Source organism: Xenopus tropicalis, chromosome 2 (assembly GCF_000004195.4).
Source record: "Xenopus tropicalis strain Nigerian chromosome 2, UCB_Xtro_10.0, whole genome shotgun sequence".
Classification (NCBI taxonomy): Eukaryota; Metazoa; Chordata; class Amphibia; order Anura; family Pipidae; genus Xenopus; species Xenopus tropicalis.
In genome coordinates, this window is record NC_030678.2 from 112,630,592 (window position 1) to 112,651,095 (window position 20,504).

A 20,504-nucleotide genomic window follows, 5' to 3' on the forward strand; every position below is an offset into this window, starting at 1 on the left:
GGAGGCACAGCCTTTTACTTAATAGAGAAGTAAAGGGTGGGTTGGACAGCAATGAATAAGAATGCAGTTAATAGGTTGGTCCTTTCTTTAGCCTGGTACCTAAACCACTGCACTTACAAAATTAAAATGCAGCCTTAACTTTAGTGGAAGCCATGGCTTATTTACATTTTAAAGTGATGTGTAGCTTTACAGTAACATATTTAATGCAATCGGCCCCTCTGGCAGTTGCGCGACAGCTAGTCTGGGCTTGTCTGTTTTGCTCCCTAAAAGTAATCTGCCTTATTATCAAGAATTAAAGTACTAACTCAATGCTCAGAACACCCTCCTTCTTCCACCTGCTGTCAGCCCTCTTGCATGCTTTATTAGTCCTCTGCTCTCATAACCCTAGCACTCTCCCAAACCTTAACCCAAAAGTTTAAATGTAGGATTAGTGTTAGGATGGATGATGAAGGTAGGGTGACAGGTTGGAAAACGGAGCTTGAAGGACAGGCAAACAGCAGAAAATGAGGGTGGAGAGAGGAGAGTGGAGCAGTAAATGAAATCACATGGCAGTTATTAGTAACACACTCTTGGAGAAGGGTAGTGTGCTAATGTGAGAATTAACGGGAAAAGGCTCAGGGAGGAGGTAAAGAAGAGCGATCTTACAGCTAAAGAGTGGTGGCGCAGATAGAACCAGGGAAGAACAAGAGACATTGAGAGGGAGGTGAGTGGTGGTAAAAGGGGCAATTTGTGGGAGGGGGCATAAAGTTTAACATAGAGAAGAGTGGAGGGTGCACTGTAATTTAGCTGCAGAATGTCCTAAAATGGACACCACATTAAAGGAGAAGGAAAGGCAAAGTCACTTGGGGTGCCAAAATGTTAGGCACCCCCAAGTGACTTTAATCGCTTACCTTGTACCAGCACCAGCCCGGGGTACCTGTAGCGAGCGCTTCCTCCTTCCTACTCGTGCTGCTGCTGTTTGTCTGGGACAGGCGAATGCACAGTAGAGTGAAAAGCCGACTTCTCTGTTAAAGTTCGGCTGCGCGCAGCGCTACAGGAAGGAAGCGCTGGCAGCTACCCCGGGCTGGTGCTGTTCTCTCTGAACAGGGGCACCAGCCCAGGGTAAAAGGTGGGCTATTGAAGTCACTTGGGGGTGCCTAACATTTTGGCACCCCCAAGTGACTTTGACTTTCCTTCTCCTTTAAGGGGCATATTTATCAAAGTACGACAGATCTGATTTGAAAAAAAAATTATTTTTTCTAAAGTTTACAACTTGTGTATTTTCTGCAATATTTTCGTTAATTTGCGCAACTTTTTTGTACTTTGTGTGACAAAATCGTATTTGTCGCAACGAGTACAAAAGTTTCGGATTCATTCAAGCTTCAGTATCGTGACTTTCCTTGGGCCAGGTTGGAGCTGCAGTTGGAGAGTGCCATTGAGTCCTATGGGAGGCTTCCAAAATCATGCACTGAAGGTTTAAAGCCAGAAAGGTTTTCCCGCTGTTTCCGATCGTTCGGATACGATCTTTTCAATACAAAAATTTTGGATCATAAGTACAAAATCTTCGTATTCAATCATCAGAAATAATCGGATTTTGTGATTTGGATTTGTACTTTACAATTACAGTAATGAATCTGGCCCTAAGTGTAATCTAAGTCATTTTGCAACCAAAAGCTCAGTTCCATAATACCTTGTTCATACAAGTCTGAAAAGGACTAGCATGTCTATGGGAAATGTGCTGTGTGTTGGATGTCCAGCTGCTGCTTCTGCTGTTTTGGCCTGGGCTGTATATTGTCTGCACTGCCTGTAATTTTTGGTGGGTTGACAGTATAAATAGCAAAATAGCAACTCAGTGGTTTATGTAGTTGACAGTTTTACTTTCCCACCACCATTGCTGTTTTCCCTTTAACTGTATTTCTAAAATGTATTTTAAAAAAAAAATATATGTATCTAAAATAGATAGTTTGTCACGAGAAATGGTAGCAGGATTGTAATGTTAATTGTTGGTAAATACAGTAATACAAAATGTATTTGTTGGTTTGGGGTGTGGTTTCAAACCTCTTCTAAGTGAAAACACTTCTTTCAAATTGATTGTGTTCAAATAGTACCCCAGAAATAAAGACATTTTTAACTGCTTTCTATTCTGTATTTTTGACTGTTATTCTAATATTGAAGTTTAAATTTTAATGTTCTTCTCTGTGATGTTTTATTCTGGCAGCTCTCCAATCCAGGCAAAGCCTCTGAACTGTTATAATTTGCTACATTAGTTTATATGTTTCTCAGCTGCATCTGTAGGATGTTAGCAACTATTGTATCAGTTACAACAGCCGCCTTTAATAAAACACAGGGATTATGCCCAGTAGGGCCAAAGACAAGCAATGTATCTAATGTAATACTAAATACTATTCATAAATAGTATAGAAAATACTAATGTAATACTAATTAGCTGACTAGCCTTTCAACACCTTGTCTTTTTATTCATTTTCTGTTCTCAGTACTAGGGTCATTGGTGTTTTTTAAATACAGGTATAGGACCCGTTATCCAGAATACTCTGGATCAAGGGTTTTCCGGATAAGGGGTCTTTCTGTAATTTGGATCTCCATACCTTAAGTCTACTAAACAATCAATAAAACATTAATTAAACCCAATAGGATTGTTTTGTATCCAATAAGGATTATTTATATCTTAGTTGGGATCAAATACAAGGTACAGTTTTATTACTACAGAGAAAAAGGAAATCAGTTTTAAAATTCTAAATTGATTAAAATGGAGTCTATGGGAGATGGGCTTTCCGTAATTCGGAGCTTTCTGGATAATGGGTTTCACAGAAATATAAAGAGATTGCAAACAACTGACAAAGTTGTTGACAAGACTTGGTAACGACTCTTAATTAATTCTTTATGCAATCTTGTATTTCTTCAGTTTTTTAGTTTCTTTTTTTTCAACAGCTGGGTCTTTAGGGAGCATTTGGAGGTAAGTGATTGTAATCACTTACCTGAAACCCCCAGCCATTGCTCCAGAAAACTGGCCAGGGTAAATGCAGGCGAGCAATTCTCTTCCCTCCTTCTCCTTTCACTTTAATCCCGGGGCCCACACAGTTGAGCGAAAAAGCCAGCTTTTTTGTTAAATTTTCACTCTACTGTGCATGTGCAAAGACCAAAGAAGGAAGAGGAGTGCTCACTTGTGTACACCACTGGTGCAGTTTTCTCCCAACAGGAGCTCCGGCTGGGGGTTTCAGGTAAGGGATTACAATCACTGGGAGGTGCCTAACATTTTGGTATCCCCCCAGTGATTGTAACTTTCCTTCTCCTTTTAAGGGCCTTGAATGTTAATAGATTCAGTTTTATTCAAGAGGCAGTTAGGAGCCAGTGAAGGATACCTTTGGACCTATAGTGTAAGTCTACCATGGATACATACTCATGGGATTGAACATCCGGTGCATTCAGCATTAATTTGGGCACAAAACCCTAGATTAGTTAACTCTTGCCCATCCATAGAAAGATCCATCTAAGGAACACTTTTTAACCTAACTGCACTCCTCTTATGCCCACTTGCAAGCCAGCTAATAGAAAAGCAGTCAGGAGTTTGAATGGAAACCTTGTGCTGTGGAGCTAAAGTGATACCACAACAACATGAGAACCTCCATGGGGAACCTAAAAGAACCAGAATGCAAATACTGCAGGTCATGCAAGTGGTGAAATAAACAGTGGTAACCAGTTATATGGAGAAACTCTTTGATGCAAATTACGTTTTTAATGTGTTTGTGAGGATATGGGATTAGGTTGATTAAAGCCTTAAACATTTTACACGTGAACACACATTTTTCCACAGTCCACAATTTTATAAATTTGATATAAATTTAAGTGTCTTTTGACCAGAACTGGTCTGTAAGTAGAAGCACAATTGGGAGAAATTTCCCGATGGGGGCACAAGTCATTTTTAGTTCTGTAATAAAGAAGAATTATCACAAAATGGTGTAATAGAATGTTCTCTTTGTGCTTGCTGGGTTTTTTCTCAAACTCTAAACATACAAGAAGGCTGGATAGCTCTTGACCATAGTTTGTGTAACTGTGGCAGGGACCGTAGCTTAGCTCTACTGACAAAGAAACTCGAGCAAATCAGGTACATTTCTGTACCAATATATAGTTTTCAGGCGCAAGGTCCGAACTTAATGGGCGTGGCCGAAGCATAGGACAAAAAAAAAAAAAGAATCAGCCGAAACCTGCCCTGTGAAGGTTGGTTACTCAGACATGCCATTGATGCGATATTTAGAATCCTGAATACACATAAACAAAATGATAACATGAAGGCTATAGAAATAACAAAGTAACGAATTATGGCCAATTTTGACAAAAGTTGCTGCGCGCCCCTACATAAAACCAATAATTATTTGCGGTACAGCGCTTGCCACCAGACCGAGGCTTGGAACGCATCTGGTAACGCGAGAAAACAGATGCCTGTTTGTTAGAACTGCTATAGCTTGTCAGAGTAGGAAGCAAGATGATTCCGATGATGACTTTGAAGAGAGTCTGCCGGGTTTTGCTGTTTATTACGCAGATGTATGTGCTCTCTGGCCGCGGTGAGTCTTTTCCGTCTCTTAGTCGCCCCTCACTGTGAGTCTGGCAAGAAATGTAAGGGTTAGCACAGCACAGTGCAGTGCTTTCCCAGTCCAAAGAGGGCTCATAATTAGTGTATGCATTGGTTGCCTCCTGGGGAGATACGCTTTATTAAGGTGTCTAGTGAATCTATTGGGTGGCACACGGCGTCATGTGGCGCTTGTACCCCTCTGTACTGACGAGGTTAATATTAAACCACAATATAGGATTGGGCGGGGAGAAGTCAGAAGTGTCATTTATACAAGCGCAAAGATTTGGTTATGTATAGGCATATTAGACATGGTTAGAATGGATATTAATAAAAAATACTATCAAGATAATTCATGATTGAATACTGAGCTGTTTGGTAAACCATGTGTAGGGACCCATAGGGTTTAGCTCCCCTATGGCTTTAAACCCTACTTCTTCACATATTTTACTGTTACTGGGCAGAGTCCCATGTATCTAGTTTGCACTATATAATTATACCTATTGGTTATTGTGGTTGTCCCCACCCCTTGCAGACTGATATAGTGTCTAACAAGGAGGTATGGCTTCCTCTTTGGCTGCCTCTGTCTTTCAGTGCAAAGGTCTTTAACTCTTTCTTGGCACACTCACTTAATTTGGGCTGTATATAGGCTTTAGTACAGGAGATTTTTGTTCTCTTTGAATTATAAGATACTGGGAACTGGGATTTTAGTGCAGTGCCTCCACCTAGTGGACACTGAAGAGCACACCTCAAGGGACTTTCCACTAGGAATAATCACACACAGATTTGCAGCAATATCAAACTTTATAACTGTTGAAATAGAATGTAAAACAGCTTTAGGGATAACTGAATTTCCTGCCCTGAGGAACTTGTGCAGTCTATCCACCCCTGGCACAGTCTCTGTAGGTGCCCAGTCCCAACTTGGATCCGGATAGACCCCAACCCTTAAATCAGTTCAGTCCCTCTTAAGTACCCCCAGGTAGCGCTACCTGCCCCAGAGTACCTTCCCCTATGGAAAGGTGGCTGCTCCCACGAAGCAGGCAAACTATCAATACCTGTTCACACCAGGGGACACACGGAGGTTCCACAGAGGACTTTGTAATCCAGGCAACCAAGCAGACTCTTATCCTTTCAGTCTGAACTCACAACACTTGGTACTGGCTGCTCACTCTGTATCTCTCTTCCAACAACTGGCAAAAACAACAGGGACTCCCTTTATCAACTCTGGGCCCGCCCCTTGATTTTTGGCTCCGAACTTAAGCACACCTCTTCCCCAGACGTGCACTGGAGCATCCAGCCAATCGGGTTCCTCCCCAGTCTGTAGCTAGGCTGGATGATGTCACAGACTGAGAAACAGGGGACAGAGTTCTCTGATCCCCTACAGGTCCACTGAGCCTGGGAGAAGAACTAGGCCCCAGAAAAGCCATTTGCCCCAGAGTGTCACCATCCACTCTGGAGAAGTTGGGGACAGGGCCCCGTGAACGAGGATAATTAAGCATAGCAGACTTTGTCATAGCACTCTCTAGGAGAAGTGAGCTAGTGGGACTTAGCAAGCAAGGGCAGTTTAATAGCCCCACCAAAGGAGAATTAGTGTTCTGGAAGTACCTTTCCATTCGGCAATGTTGCCTCAGCAATAGGGCCACAGAGTAGAGATAGGAGACAGGCTAGAATAAACCCTGATCCCTACTCACACGGAGGACTCTCATGCTAGGGGTTATCAACCTGAGGAATACGTTATCTATCCAAAGGGGTATCGAGCTGACAGGTGCATTTACCCTGCCCAGACTCTACCAAGAGGTGGGATAAAACGGTGTGTACCCTCCTTTGTTTGTCTCAAGGGGTATTATCATTTAACCTCTATGTCTGCATGTATTGTGAGTATAACCCTGCATTTCAATTGTCTTGGACAATAAACTGTACTATAGTTCAACTGCAAGAACCTTCTGGCGTTTATCTTTACTAAATCTGCACTACACAGCTACAGTGAGTTGTAGTTTATGCTACACTCTTGCTCCGCCTGGTATCTTCCACCTAGCGAAGGCCAATCCTGTTTAAGAGAGTCGCATGCTCTAATCCTAACACTAGCCTGGGTTTTGCTTAAATATAGCCAAACAAGCTATACAGATTGTATGTGTTTTCAATATGGGCTCACCAAATATGTGGCTGCCTGGTTCTATTTGTCAAGCAGGAGCGTGAGCACTTGAATCCAGAATCATGTAGTCATGTGGCACGAACAGACATGGCAGCCACCAGCTCCATAGCACAGCTCTATGTTTACAGGACAAATATGGGGTGGCTCTAGGATTTGGTTTCCTTTGTGAAAATAAAGGCTTTTATCTTTATTGGAGTGCTGCCCAGTAATATTTATTGGCTAGGGGGTTGTGGGAAATATGCAGTTGTGGATGGGAAAGGGCAACTAACACTGAAAGGGGGTGGGGATGGGATTGCCTTTCTTTGAAAGGGCAAAGAACTGAGCTCAGTGGATAGGGATTGGACTGAACATTTTGTCTATTGTTTTAATCACGCAAAATCTATACTTGGTTCTTGCATGGTAGAGAAATAGATTACCAGTTCATAGCCCTGCATCACAAACGTCTGCTTCTCTGTAAGACAAAATAGGCACAGCAGAGGGAGTGGGTTGTTTATACAGAGCTCATTATATCTGTTAAAATAACTAAGCTAATAAATGGCAAGATAAAATTTAATTATACTCCTGTTTTTTTTTTTAATAATAAAAACTAGGAAATATAATTTTTAGGCAGAATGTAGTCTCGCAATAAGTTTTATCTACTTTGCTAAGGTTAAAAAGAAAAGTTGTGTGTAGGTGTATACTGTCCCTTAAAATAAAGTGTATTGTTAAACTGCTGCGGTACAATCTGTTTACTTCAAAGACTCGAATATGCTTTCTATAAATATGCTGCATTGGCCATGGGTAGCCATTTAAGTTTTAACATCGCACACGTTTACATAGCAAATAGCAGATAAGCTCTGTAGAATATTATTGTGTTGTACTTAACCTGTCTGATAAGTAGGGGTCAAATGTCATTCAGGTCTCTTTACAGAACTATAGAAAAATCTTTTTCATATTAAGTGTATAACATTCTAAACTCACTTAAACTCCTAATTTATATGAATGCAATGCCATCATCACATAATTGTCCTTTTTTAATTTGTGTTATATGAGAGGCTCAGATTTAATACATTTAAATAGCAGTTTAAATAGTTTATTAGTAGAATGCATCTTGTTAATATGCCTCTAATTACCTTATGTCTATTGAATTCAGTGTATAGTACAGTGCTGAACATACTTTTAGCTTTTTGTATCATACTTTTTAGAAATGGAAGGTACTCCATGTTTATACTTTGTGAGGTAAATAATTAGATCGCTGCACACATAAGCATGGAGTAGCTTTAATATCATTGTTTGCCCTGTGTAGCTTAAACATAAAACAGATTTTTTTTTGTGTTTAAAACAATGGGTAAAATGTACGTTCAGCCAAAGCCCTATTACCTGCACTCATGTTGATCAAGGGGGTTATACACTTTTTTCAGCATGAGCAAAATAAATAGAATTTATGCTAAAAATGAACCCTTTCTATATAAAAAGATGCAATGATTAAACAGTATTCATTGGTAAAACAACAAACCTTTCTGTGAATTGTTTTTCTTTAATAATTTGACCTCTACATGCCATTGCTTCTTTAGCACCTTTGAATGAGGATTCCTCATAAAAGAATCTATGGCTTTTACGTTTGACTGTAACACTGTAATTTAGAAAATATTTTAAAAACGGCCCTCCACCCCCGAAGCAATGTATGAACACACAACAATTTGTGGGGCATTTTATGTGAAAACACATAATTTTGCACTTTATGTCCCACCTGCCTCTCTCTGCACACAGTTTATAAGTGCACACAATGTATTAAAAAGTGTGTGCCAGAAATCATTTTTAATTAAAAAATAGCGAGAATTCTGTCTCCAACCAAATAAAAGTAAAAGAAAGCTTTTATACGTTAATTTAACAAATTAATAGGTTTAAAGTTATTTATTTACATATGTATACTTGTATATCTTTTTATCTATAAATTATTTATATTCTGACTCTGATACAGTATATAAATAACACATGGTAACAAGTTACAGCATAATAAAAAAAAAACTAAAAAAAAAATGTATTGCATCGAAAATAAATAACCTATACATATTTCACACGTCCTATTTTATTTATTAAGTGATTAATTCATAACAAACAGGGACCTTACAATAATTTAACAAACAAGGGATTACAGAATAAAAATGGGATCAAAGTGCCCTACTCACAAGAACTTGAAAAGGCAATAACATATTTTTAATGTTATTTTGTCACAGAGTCTCAATTTCTAATATTTATTGATCATACTACTCCATCGGGACATCCAGGTGGTCCTGTACAGAGGTAAACTCACAATTGGGAGAGCTATTCCAGCAACTTCTTAGGCTATTTATTTCTTGGAACAGTTAAGCAGAAGCCAGCAATTAACTGAACAGAACTAAAGGATAAAGGAATACAGTGTTCCGTTGGAATTAGATTTACAAAAATGTTAAAATCGTTGCATTTTTGAAAGGAGAACTAAAGCCTAAAGAATATGGCTAGCAATGCTTTACTTTTATTTACTGAATTTACTGTACCACCCCAATAACAGTAATGATACATGGCAATGATTCTTGAAATTGGTTATAAGAGCTCACCATTATGGAATTTGCCTTCCACTGGCACTGCACATGCTCAGTGTTCCCTGGTGTGCTATTGAGAAGCTCAACAGGGATCATAGGAAATCATTAAAATATAAGCATAAAATTAGATAACATCTGTCATAGATCTGATGCTTAGACCAGTTTCTGTACTGCCATGTTATGTGACTTTGAATTAATGACTAATTAGCACCCTGTTGTGGCTTGTATGTATAGTATATTGTGAGTTGGTTCCAAAGTGTAGAAAAGAATACGTGGAGATGCCAGGGGTATCTTTGACATACAAATCTTCACTGCTGTAGGACTGTGGTTGCCTTGGACTGAGACAGAAGGCCAAAACATAAGGTGTAACATTTTTTAGCCTAATTTTTTGAGCTTTATGCTGTAAAACCTTTTATTTTAAATAAAGTTTTTGAAATGTCTGTTTCAGGTTTTCTGAGCTTTGAGTACTCCGAGCCAGTAGCTCAACCTCTAAAAGACCATTTTCCATCTTCTACAATTGCAACAAGTACCAGAGCAACAGGTAAATATTGATTCACCTAGTACTCTGAAATTGTATATTGAAACTCTGTAGAGAATTATTAAGAATTACTTGGTTTCATTTTAATTGTTTTTAAAAATGAAGAATGAAAGTAGAGTTCCTATTTCAAAAAATATTCACAAGGCTGTGAATACTATTTTTTTGTAATGTCTTTCCAAACATATACAACATTGTCTCCAAATGAGGTATTCACCTGGTAAATACAATTGTAATACTCATTGTGAATATTAAAGTAAAAAACACAAAAGTAGGGTTAACATAACATTATATAACTGCACAAGAGATTTTTTTTTTTGCATTTCAGCACAAGAAAATAGATCCAAATGTTATTGCATAGTAGCCTTTATACTGTTTTTATTGGCATGTCACTAACATTTTACCCTTTCTTATTTTTCAAGCCACAAAGATTCCAGATTATATGGAAAAATGCCCTAGCAACGGGCAATGCAGCAGACTGCCTTCAGATTGTATGACCTGCGCTACAAACTACTCCTGCATTTATGGAAAACCTGTCACATTTAACTGTACTGCTAAAAATGGGGTTGTCTGTTTTGTAAGTAATTTTTATTTTGTCACAGTCCCAATCATTGGCTTGACTCCTAAAGAGAGTTACATTGTGTGTATTCCTGTATTATATCTGTTCTTATATATATATATATATATATATATATATATATATATATGTTTATATATTATAGTATTTTTTTTATTTTTTTTTGCAGAGGATTATAATTCCTTCTGCTCAAGGCTGGTGTAAAATTAAGCAAAGTATGCACAGTTGATAGATAAGTATAGACTAGTGTACATTAGTTTTGAATGGTATTTTGACTGACAATTCACTGTATGACATACTACAGGTATGAGATCAATTATCCAAAAACCCAGTATTCTGAAAGATCCAAATTACGGGAAGACCATCGCCTATGTACTCAATTTTAATCCTATAATTAAAATTGTTACAAACTATTTCCTTTTTCTCTGTAACACATTGAAGTCAATTGGCTTTTTTTTGTGGAAATTTTTTTTCCTAAACGCACAACTTTTTCTTTTTGCAATACATTGGAGGCTTTTTTCATGACGAAATTTTGCAAAAATATTTTCCCATTACTAATAATAAATCCATATTTGTGACAAGCCCCCCTACCCCTTTGGCTTTATTTACTGTTTAAATAATTTTCAGGAGAAGTGTGGTGTTCCAAATTAGAGAAAGACCCCTTATCCAGAAAACCCCAGGTCCCAAACATGTTATAAGAGGTGAAACAGTTCATTCTTATTTAAAGGCAGCTGGTTTGTTGTACTAGATCAAGACTCAACCTCCCCTTTGTAGAAGGTATATTATTAATGTGGGAAGTTTTTTCCTGTGGTCTGTTTGTTGCAGATATAATACTGTGGGTCCTGATTTTTTTTTTTTTTATACAAGGATTGTGTAGAGTATTTGTATGGAGTCCTGTTGCAGAGACTAAAGCTGGCCATACACGCACTGATAATATCGTACGAAACCTCGTTTCGTACGATATTCGGTGCGTGTATGGCAAGTCGGCGAGTCGCCCGATATCGCAGGAAGCTGCTGATATCGGTCGACTCACTGATCGGGCCAGTTAAAAGATTTTGATTGGGCGCCATAGAAGGCGCCTGACCAAAATCTGCCTTCAGCGTTGAATCGGCAGAAGGAGGTAGAAATCCTATTGTTTCCTACCTCCTTATCTGCCTGTTTCAGCCCTGAAGGTTAGTGGCGGATCTGACGATCTTTCGTGCGACCGATGGTCGCACGAAAGATCGCAGATCGCCACATGTGTGGTCACCTTAACAATTAAATGTCATATTTCACTGTAAAGGATTGATGGTTTTCTTTATCATTATGATGTGTGTTAGAAGGTACTGATGTATATGATTTAATAAGTCTGCTTGTAAGCTTCTCATTGGTTTTTTGTGTTGATTGAAATAGTAGGTCCAGGTTTGTCAGCTGGCCTCTCTGCCAGTGAATGTATATAAAAGAGAGCAATGCAAAATATTAATCATTTTGTAAAGCTGTATGCACTATAGGAAGCCTATTTTGTTTGCATTGGTTGGAGAAGTAGAATGTCTCCAAAGTGGGGATAAGGCCTGAGTATTCCATAATTTAGATGGCAGCAATTTGCCGAAGTCGCGGAAGTTGCCTTGAGAGGAAACTTCCTACCAGCGATTTACATTCTCGCCAGTGGGATGGCATTTCGGGAAGATTAGTTGCCCGCGACAAAGGAGATTTGTCGCAGGCGTCTAATCTCCCTATCTGTCACAGCCCTAAGGGTTGGTAGACTTTTCTAGCCACTGGATCTCCTTACAGAGTTTAATCAATGATATGTTCTCCCTAAGTGTCAGAACTGTCTAGTTAAGCATCACATACTGTAGATCTGTGGCAAATGTTTGATGTTGGTGGGGGTCTTGCACCAAAAGAATATAAAAAAACACACAAAAGTGCATAAATGATGCTACTCATGACAGGTGTCTTTAATAAGTGATTCTGGAGCTCTATACATTTATCCAAAAAGCTAAATTAATTTTCTTTTTGTGGCTTTGGCTGCCCTTTGTAGGGGATATTTTTATTACTTAAATTTTTGTATTGCACTAATGTTTATATATATTTTACCTTTTGTTTTTTTATTGTAATATTATATGCTTGATTTGTGCCCATAACGGATTACCAAATGTTTCTTTTTTTTTATCCGCAGGATGTAAACAGCCAACCCCAGGAATATTTTACCATCAGTATGACTTGTCAGTTTTGCTGGCAGCTTCCTCCTTCAGATTATGTGTGTAATCTTTCCAGTAGCTGCAAGACGGTCTCCTGTCCCAGGCAACGCTACAATACTACTTGCACAGTACTGGACCATGCGCATTGCTTAGGTATAAATCACAGATCACTCTACAATTCTGTGTTCACATTTAGTAACTTTAATAATCATTTAAATTAGGTATGCACTGAAGGTTTAGTTTAACAATTTGAGGGCCATTGGATCCAGACTGGGGATCATAATAGGTCCTGGCATTTCAGGTACAGAGAGTCCCAAATATGTTCCCAAAGGCCCACCTTTGTCCCTCTAGCATTTGCCAGAATCTGCAGATTGCCAAAGGGCCGTAGTTTGGATATCCATGATGTAAAATGGATGATTATGGAAATTATCCGCATTTGGCCTGCAGAATTGTGTCTTTTGTGTGGCCATGAAAGAGTGATTTGTGGGTCAGCTAAAATTTAACCCATACCTGACCCTAACCCACAAAACCTTAACCCGCACCTGACCCTAAACTGCAAAATTTTATGTTGCTATCGAAAGACCAGCACCCAACCCATATCTGCATCCTTTCTGCTCTGTGTGCTACTTCTACACCTACACGTGCCTTAGGTTCTAAGACCAGGAAATTTCTGGACATAGAGTGGTCACCCAAATTTGATCCCTAACCCATACGACTAAATGGTAAACCCAGAGGGGTTGTGGGTCGACTTGCACACATCACTACCATAGAACTACTTTGTTACAATTTACCATAGAGGAGGAGTTTATTATCCACTATATGTATATAAAAGGTAATTCCATATTTACAAATAGTGATTTCACCTTGTTTATTTTGATCTGGATGCTAAATCTAGTCAACAATACAGTGAAAGAACAGCACATAGGCATGTTTAGATGTTTACCAATAATAGGTAATGGCAATTTTTCATATTTGTTTTTTCTCTTTTTAGGTAATCGGACATTTCCAAAGATGCTTTATTGCAATTGGACAGGAGGATACAAGTGGTCGACTGCTCTGGCTTTAAGGTATTATTGATTTTGAGGTTATACCATTATAAAAAAATAAATGAAATCTGCTCACAGTTTAGATATACAAATTGTGTGACCTGGCTAATTGACACAAGGTAGAATCCTCATCTAAAAGGAAAATATACCCTATTTGAAAGGTTTAGCTTTCATGTGTTCATAATCTTTGGAAGACTGTCAAAAGAATTGACTGCTTTTCTGCATATGTATAATCTCAATTTGCAGAGAGAGAGATTATATCCTGTGCATTTGGTAATCTATGAGGCATATTTAATTATGATGCTTTGTATTTTATTTTACGCCAAGTATAGCATGAAACTAGGCATAAAATCAACTACATCAAAGTTTACAACAAAATAATTCACTTTTGAGGGCTTGGCAAAGCATATGGAAAGAAAGTTGTGCACGTCTGTTAAGCTTTGTTAGAGAGAAAAATAATTCTCAAAACTGCAAGATTTAATTTCTCATGTTGTTTTACTAACTTGTGACTGTTAATTCATGCACCTTCTTAGCAATTAGCATTGTATTTTACATGGCGAAGAGCTGCATAAAAACTAGCTTAGATAATTGTATTTATGAGCTACTTTCTAAATATGCCCCTATAATTAAGGACATAATACATGGATGAGAAACCCATACCAACCATAAATTGAATCTTCTAGATTTCTAAAATCTTGAACATTTCTTGTCCTTCTTACTACTGTTATACATGATATATTGTAAACTTAAAGTACTGTCTAATAACAGCATTGTATTTATTATAGTATTACCCTCGGTGGCTTTGGGGCAGACCGTTTTTATTTGGGACAGTGGCGAGAAGGACTTGGAAAACTCTTCAGTTTTGGCGGCCTAGGAATCTGGACTCTTATTGATGTCTTCCTTATCAGTGTTGGATATGTTGGCCCTGCTGATGGTTCCCTTTATATATAAGTTTGTATTTTTTGCTAATAAGCATGAACATTTGCCTTTCAGAACACTAACGGTTATGGTACACTGGTGTTTTTGATTGCCAAAAGAGCAATTAAGGTTCCCATCCCCAGCAGCAGCAGATTTCCATTCTCGTGACTGAGAAACAGCTATTCTGTGGCTTGTACCATTTCCACTCGGTACAGTGAGCAATTCCCCCATTAATGGGTATGCATGGCAGCCATTTTGTATTTGCAAGAATGGCACTTGGCTGCTGGCTGACTTGGGCATTTTGTTTGCTACAGTTCTTTCTGTGGCAATCCAAAACATTGTTTTCCATAAACATCATTTTTGTTCTGCTTGCGCATTTTTATTGTATGGTATCTGTACTGGATCTACCTTTTCATTAAGGTAAACTACAATGTCTCTTTAATAACTTACTTTATATCTTTAGATTTTGCATTATTTCAGACCTTTTTTTTCTGTGAAAAAAGACACTATACAATTTCACTCATTTAATAAATAGTTTAGTTCATTTCTACTGTGTTTGGCACTGAATGTATTTTTATTTAATTCCCTAACTACTAATTGCTTTTTCTGCATACCCCATGAATCTGAAATTATTGAAAGTCCTTGGAAAATACAAAGAATATATGGGTTAACTATGAAAGCATGCTGTGGCATGGTTTAGCATTATTTATGGCATGGGGAGTTGGAATTATTCATAAATGTGAGGGGGGTGCACTTGTATAACAAATATACAAACAAATTCAGTCAGAATAGGATCTCCACTGTACTAAGGGCAACCAGCAAAAGACAGTGTTTAGTGTGCCTTTTAGTGTTTCGGTCTTATCCCAAAAAAATAATTATTGGTCCTTTGAGCACATTTGTATTTTACATGTATTTTATATTTTTATTAGTTTATACTTCTAATAGCAGGCTTACAGCTCAGCAACATCAGAAACCCTGTCTTTGAACTTTCTGTTCACTGTATTCAGTTATTAACCCTCAGGTTTCTGACTGAGCCAAAAGCCTGGTATTAGCAGTCTAAAAATGCAAATATCTCAATCAGCTAAAAAGAATAAAAAATGTAAAGCACCCTGTGTAAGTTTTATATCAAATAATTTTTTGGGTTTAGACCACCATTTACCATTTGGCACCAGCTTTTGGTCAAATTGAAAACCAGAGGCATAGATTTTACAGCACTGGCAATGAGTCAGCTGTATTACAATCAGTGCTGTAGATTTTGGGATCTGTAGCAAGCAGTTTATCACCTGCTGTCATTTTTATTTCCACCTGTCAAATAAAGTTAATAAAAGATATATAATATTTAAATCTTTCTTTGTTTTGCTTCCTTTTTATGAAAATTGTACTCAGTAGACTAATAACTAGGAGTTACACCCTGCTGGCATCACGGAGAATAACAGAAGTTAAACCAAAACTGTGTTTCTTAGCATCCCGGGGGGGGGGGGGGGGCGCTGTTTGGGATAAATGGGTGCATTGCTAACTTAAAGTGCAGTGCTCAGAATCTCCCTAATTTCCTTAGGGCAAAGACACGCGCACATTATTCGCCGCAACTTTTTAAAAAGTTTTGGCGACTAATGCGTGCAGCAACTTATACACTACCCTATGGTGGGAAAGTCACTGCGATTAGTTGTTGCAACCGACTTTTTAAAAAGTCATGGCGACTAATCGCCCCATGTGTCTTCACCCTCGTATATCAATGGCATGCAAGTTGCATTTGCTTGTCAAGCAATTGCTGCTTAGAGATGAAATTGTTTCCAAGTGATAATCGCTAAACAAAGATTGTATCCACACATGCAGGCAACTGCCATACAAGTGCATGTGGATCAATTTTGAGCATTTTGTCCCCTGTCCATGGTGCTTTATTACCCAGGTGACAAAATGCTACTAATGTAAGACCTAACCTAAGTTTAAAACACTGTTCATAAAGTATACATATAGCAGTGACTTCACTTAAAAAGCCTACTTAAATTTCATGCCCTGCATTTCTCATTTCTGTAGAAAGCGAGAATAGGAGCCACAATTACACCACTGAGTTTCAGACTAGGACACCAAGGGCCCACCAGAGAACCTGATATCAAGGGCCCACCAGCAGGGGGCCTAAGAAAACCCTTGTATTACTATGTTTGAGGGGTTTATTGTTCAAATGTTAGATTAATATAGAACTTTTTTTTTAGTTCACTGAAATCTATGGAAAACATTTTTTACATAGAGATATCACTGCAACAGAGTGGCAGCTTTTGAAGAGACATATTACTAATTCTATGTAAGCAGCAGTGATCTTTTTGTTGCATTATTACTAGTAAAAGCTGTGTGAAAGCAAAAAGCAGCAGAGTGAATACAGGCAAACTACAAAGGACAGCACAGACACAGTGTGCTGTTTAACAAAAATACATAGGTCCAGATGATATGGTTGTTTGAGGAGTCTACTTGCTCTTGCTCTCTAATTTACACTATACAAATTATTTCTGAGGAACTCCCCATACCATTTCTATGTAATCAACAGCCTACTTGGAATATCTTGCTTATCTGTGGCAATAAAATAGGCCTCATTTCCTTGACCCCAACACAGACTTGTAAACTTACTCTTTACTATGTTTCTGCTGGGAACAAATGAAGCACAAGCAGAACCCAGAAAAGGTAATAAAGAGTTAATGCTCTGTGCTCCAGAAAGGGCAAAGGACCCACTAAGGACAAGGTCCACTAGGGAAAAGTCCTGGTACCCTGGCTGGGTGGCCAGTTCAACACTGAACCAGCAGTCAAAACATCCTATCTTCCTAAGAAAAATCTTCCTAAGAAAGACTACACAAGTGACAAAAGGCTCCTATCCTCCTCCTACTGTTTCCTATTGTAGGAAATTACCACACAGAAATCAGGATTTTATAGAAACATGTTTTATTTTTTTTTACAAAATGCAGAATCCTGCATTTAAATCAGTTTTCCATATAGCAAACATATTTTTATGTTTCATTTTTTAAATCTGATGTTGGACTAGACATATTCTTGGTTTCCCAGGTGCCCTCAGCCATGTGACTTGTGCTCTGATCAACTTCAGTCACTCTCTACTGCTGCACTGCAAGTTGGAGTGATATCACCCCTCCCTCCTTGCCCCACAACAATGGTAAGGTAACAAGATAACAGCTTAGTGACACATGCATTGCCAAAAATGCTCCAGTCTGGTGAGGTAGATATGAGAATAGCACTCAATAGTAAAACACCCAAGTCTGGCCATGACTCCTCCAGTTACTTTGAGTAGATAAAACAATAGATTACCTAAAACAGTTGCATTGTGAAGTGCTAGCTCTTTCTGAAAGGACAGAATCAGGCACAATGCACTTAGATGGCTGCCTACATACCAGTGTTACAACTTAAAAAATACATTTGTTGGTTCAAGGATAAAATTTTAAATCGTAATGTGAATGAATTGCAATGTACACAGTGTAATTTAATAATAAAAACTACACCATTAAAATCATGACAATCCATTTGAACCACAAATTAAAAAAAACTGAAAGGCATTTTGCAGTTGGCTTCAGATAAACAGATTATAAATAAGAAAAGTTTGATTTTTATATATGTAAAATATCCAAGAGTGCCAACTTTTTACACCCGCCTAAAAATCCACAAAAATGCACAATTACCTCCAGGAAGGCCTATAGTGCCGGAAACAGGAGGAGAGACTAAAATTGTATAATTATATGTAGACTGATATCTCTGCCCATTCCTGGACACCCTTCCTTCCTTTGTCAAAAAAGGCCGATTTCAGGCCAGATGTTGGTCAGGGAGGCCCGTCGGTGGTGCCCATACATGGGCAGATAAGCTGCCGAATCAGTCTAAAGGACCAATATTGGCAGCTGAAATTGGTCCGTGTATGGCCACCTTAAATCATAACTTCATTCTTCGTTCCAGTTCCAAAAGTAACCTAATACTTAAATAATAATTGAAATAATGTGTTCCTGGATGCTCATAAAAAGAATACTTCTACATACTACATACTACTGCTATGAATTGGTACTGCAGAGAGCTGCATTTAGAGTGATCTCAGAAGCAGTGGTAATTAGTCTGTATTTAAAGGGGAACTCCACCCAAATGCAACCTAAACTTTTTGAAAAGTAACCATAATTTCAAGGAACTTTGCAAGATACATCACTTAAAAAATGCAGCCTTTTCATGATTTTTAATGTAATAATATGATTTGGAACAGTTACTTAAACCTGGGCCCCTGTACCCCTGCTGATTTTGCTGACTACTCTAATGTAACAGTAGTTGACTGTCCTCAGCCTGCCTTCAGCCTGTATCCTCCAAATTCCACAATTCCCTGCTGCACACATGATGTCAATTAGAAAAGTAACATCACAGTGCAATGCATTGTGGATTATGTAGTTCCTACATGGTGTCTGTAAGCTGTGGAGATGTTGTTACAATTTGTAACATAAATTTTTTGTTTTGCAGCATATAAAAATGGTATTATTCATAGTTTTTTATTACAGTGATAGGTATATTAGGATTTTCTATGTTGTGTGGGGCTCTCAACAAATTTTGGTTGGCAGAATTTCTGGTCTTTGCTGTGCAAGTGGCATGTGTGCCCTATTCTTCACTGCAAATGGGCTGTGCCTGTTGACACATGGCACTAGAACTACTGACTGGTCAGAAAGTACAGTAGCTCCAGGATTATCCTGCTTGAATAGGCACCTCATTGCTTGATTTGGAATGGAAGGCAGAAAGGACTGAACGGTGCTGAGTGATACTATACGGAAGTGCAAGGAGTGCACTTGGATGCAAATATCTTTAATGTAAAGTGGTACGTGCAACTCACTGCACGGAAAAGCACATGTTGCCTACTGAGCCCTATTGACTGCACTTCTTCTCCTATACATTAGTGTTTTTTCTTATTTGCAGGTAGACATCACTGTAACATTTGAAGCTGAGACACAGGAGCCACTTTTCAGATTTTGCTTTCTTGAAAACGGCTGATACTTTTGTGCTATGCAGGGATTTCTCTGTAGGGTTCATATCTCTGTGGCCCTGACCCAGAGCTATTTTAAAAAATGATTGGGGCTGGCAACAGTTTGTTCTGCCAGATCGTGCTACACCTCTTGGAGAAAGTGTATTTGAACCATGTTGCATTGCATCCTTTGATGTCATAATGCTTCACCCAAGGCATCAGTGTGACCCTGGGAGGCAGTGCATTCAGGTACTGATGCTTTTAGAAGGCATTCTGGATAGCAAAGCAGGTTGCCAAAGAAAAAGCTTAATACAAAGACTTGTAAAAGCAAAGTCTAATAAAGAAATATTGTCTAAAGATACTAAAAAGGAAAAAGATTCCAAAAAGCAAGCTTTCAAGAATATTTCTGCTGCATGTGATTCTCCTATGCTTGCTGACCTTTCCAACAAGCTGTGTTCCTCATGTAGAGAGAAAATTCAACTTCTGGACCACAGGGCACAGGGCAGGAGACATCATGCTCCTGTAGACAGTGGAGGGCAGGAATTGGCGTGGACCAGGGGGTATATCCGTAATACTGGCCCCTGCTTTGGCTGGTATTTTACCTGCTAGGACTGTAGAATACCAGCCAGGTGACAATCTTATCTCCTCCAGATCAGCTGGCTTGCAAACATTGTTTCAGGAGTCAGAGCCATCAGAGCCAGCTGTGCAGATAAATAGCCAGTCAGATACTGATTTTAATAGCAATTACATTTACAGACAATTTTATAACTACTGAAGGCGTCTAATATACATTGAAAAGTTGCTTAGAAATACAGCGTCTTTCACTATGCAAAAACAATTGTGCTTAGGGTGAAGGGTCTCAAATGATACATTATATTTTTTACAAAACTGTTCTAGTCTGCCAACACACAAACTTGCTCTTTAGACCCCAGTGTATGGTGCCAGTGCTTTTGTAGCTCAGGCAAAGTGCTTGCTTGTGTGCAGCTCATGGCTCTG

At 38.5% G+C, this 20,504-nt stretch overlaps 1 protein-coding gene across 1 annotated transcript; it reads left to right on the plus strand.

Moving 5' to 3' along the window:
• The first annotated feature begins 4,231 nt into the window (after positions 1-4,231).
• On the plus strand, positions 4,232-15,080 carry tm2d3 (TM2 domain containing 3). Its single transcript, XM_002937860.5, has 6 exons — positions 4,232-4,559; positions 9,726-9,818; positions 10,235-10,389; positions 12,545-12,719; positions 13,558-13,633; positions 14,398-15,080. Exons 1-6 carry the CDS (start codon positions 4,481-4,483, stop codon positions 14,561-14,563), a joined length of 744 nt encoding a protein of 247 aa, XP_002937906.1. The 5' UTR covers positions 4,232-4,480; the 3' UTR covers positions 14,564-15,080.
• The last annotated feature ends 5,424 nt before the right edge of the window (positions 15,081-20,504 follow it).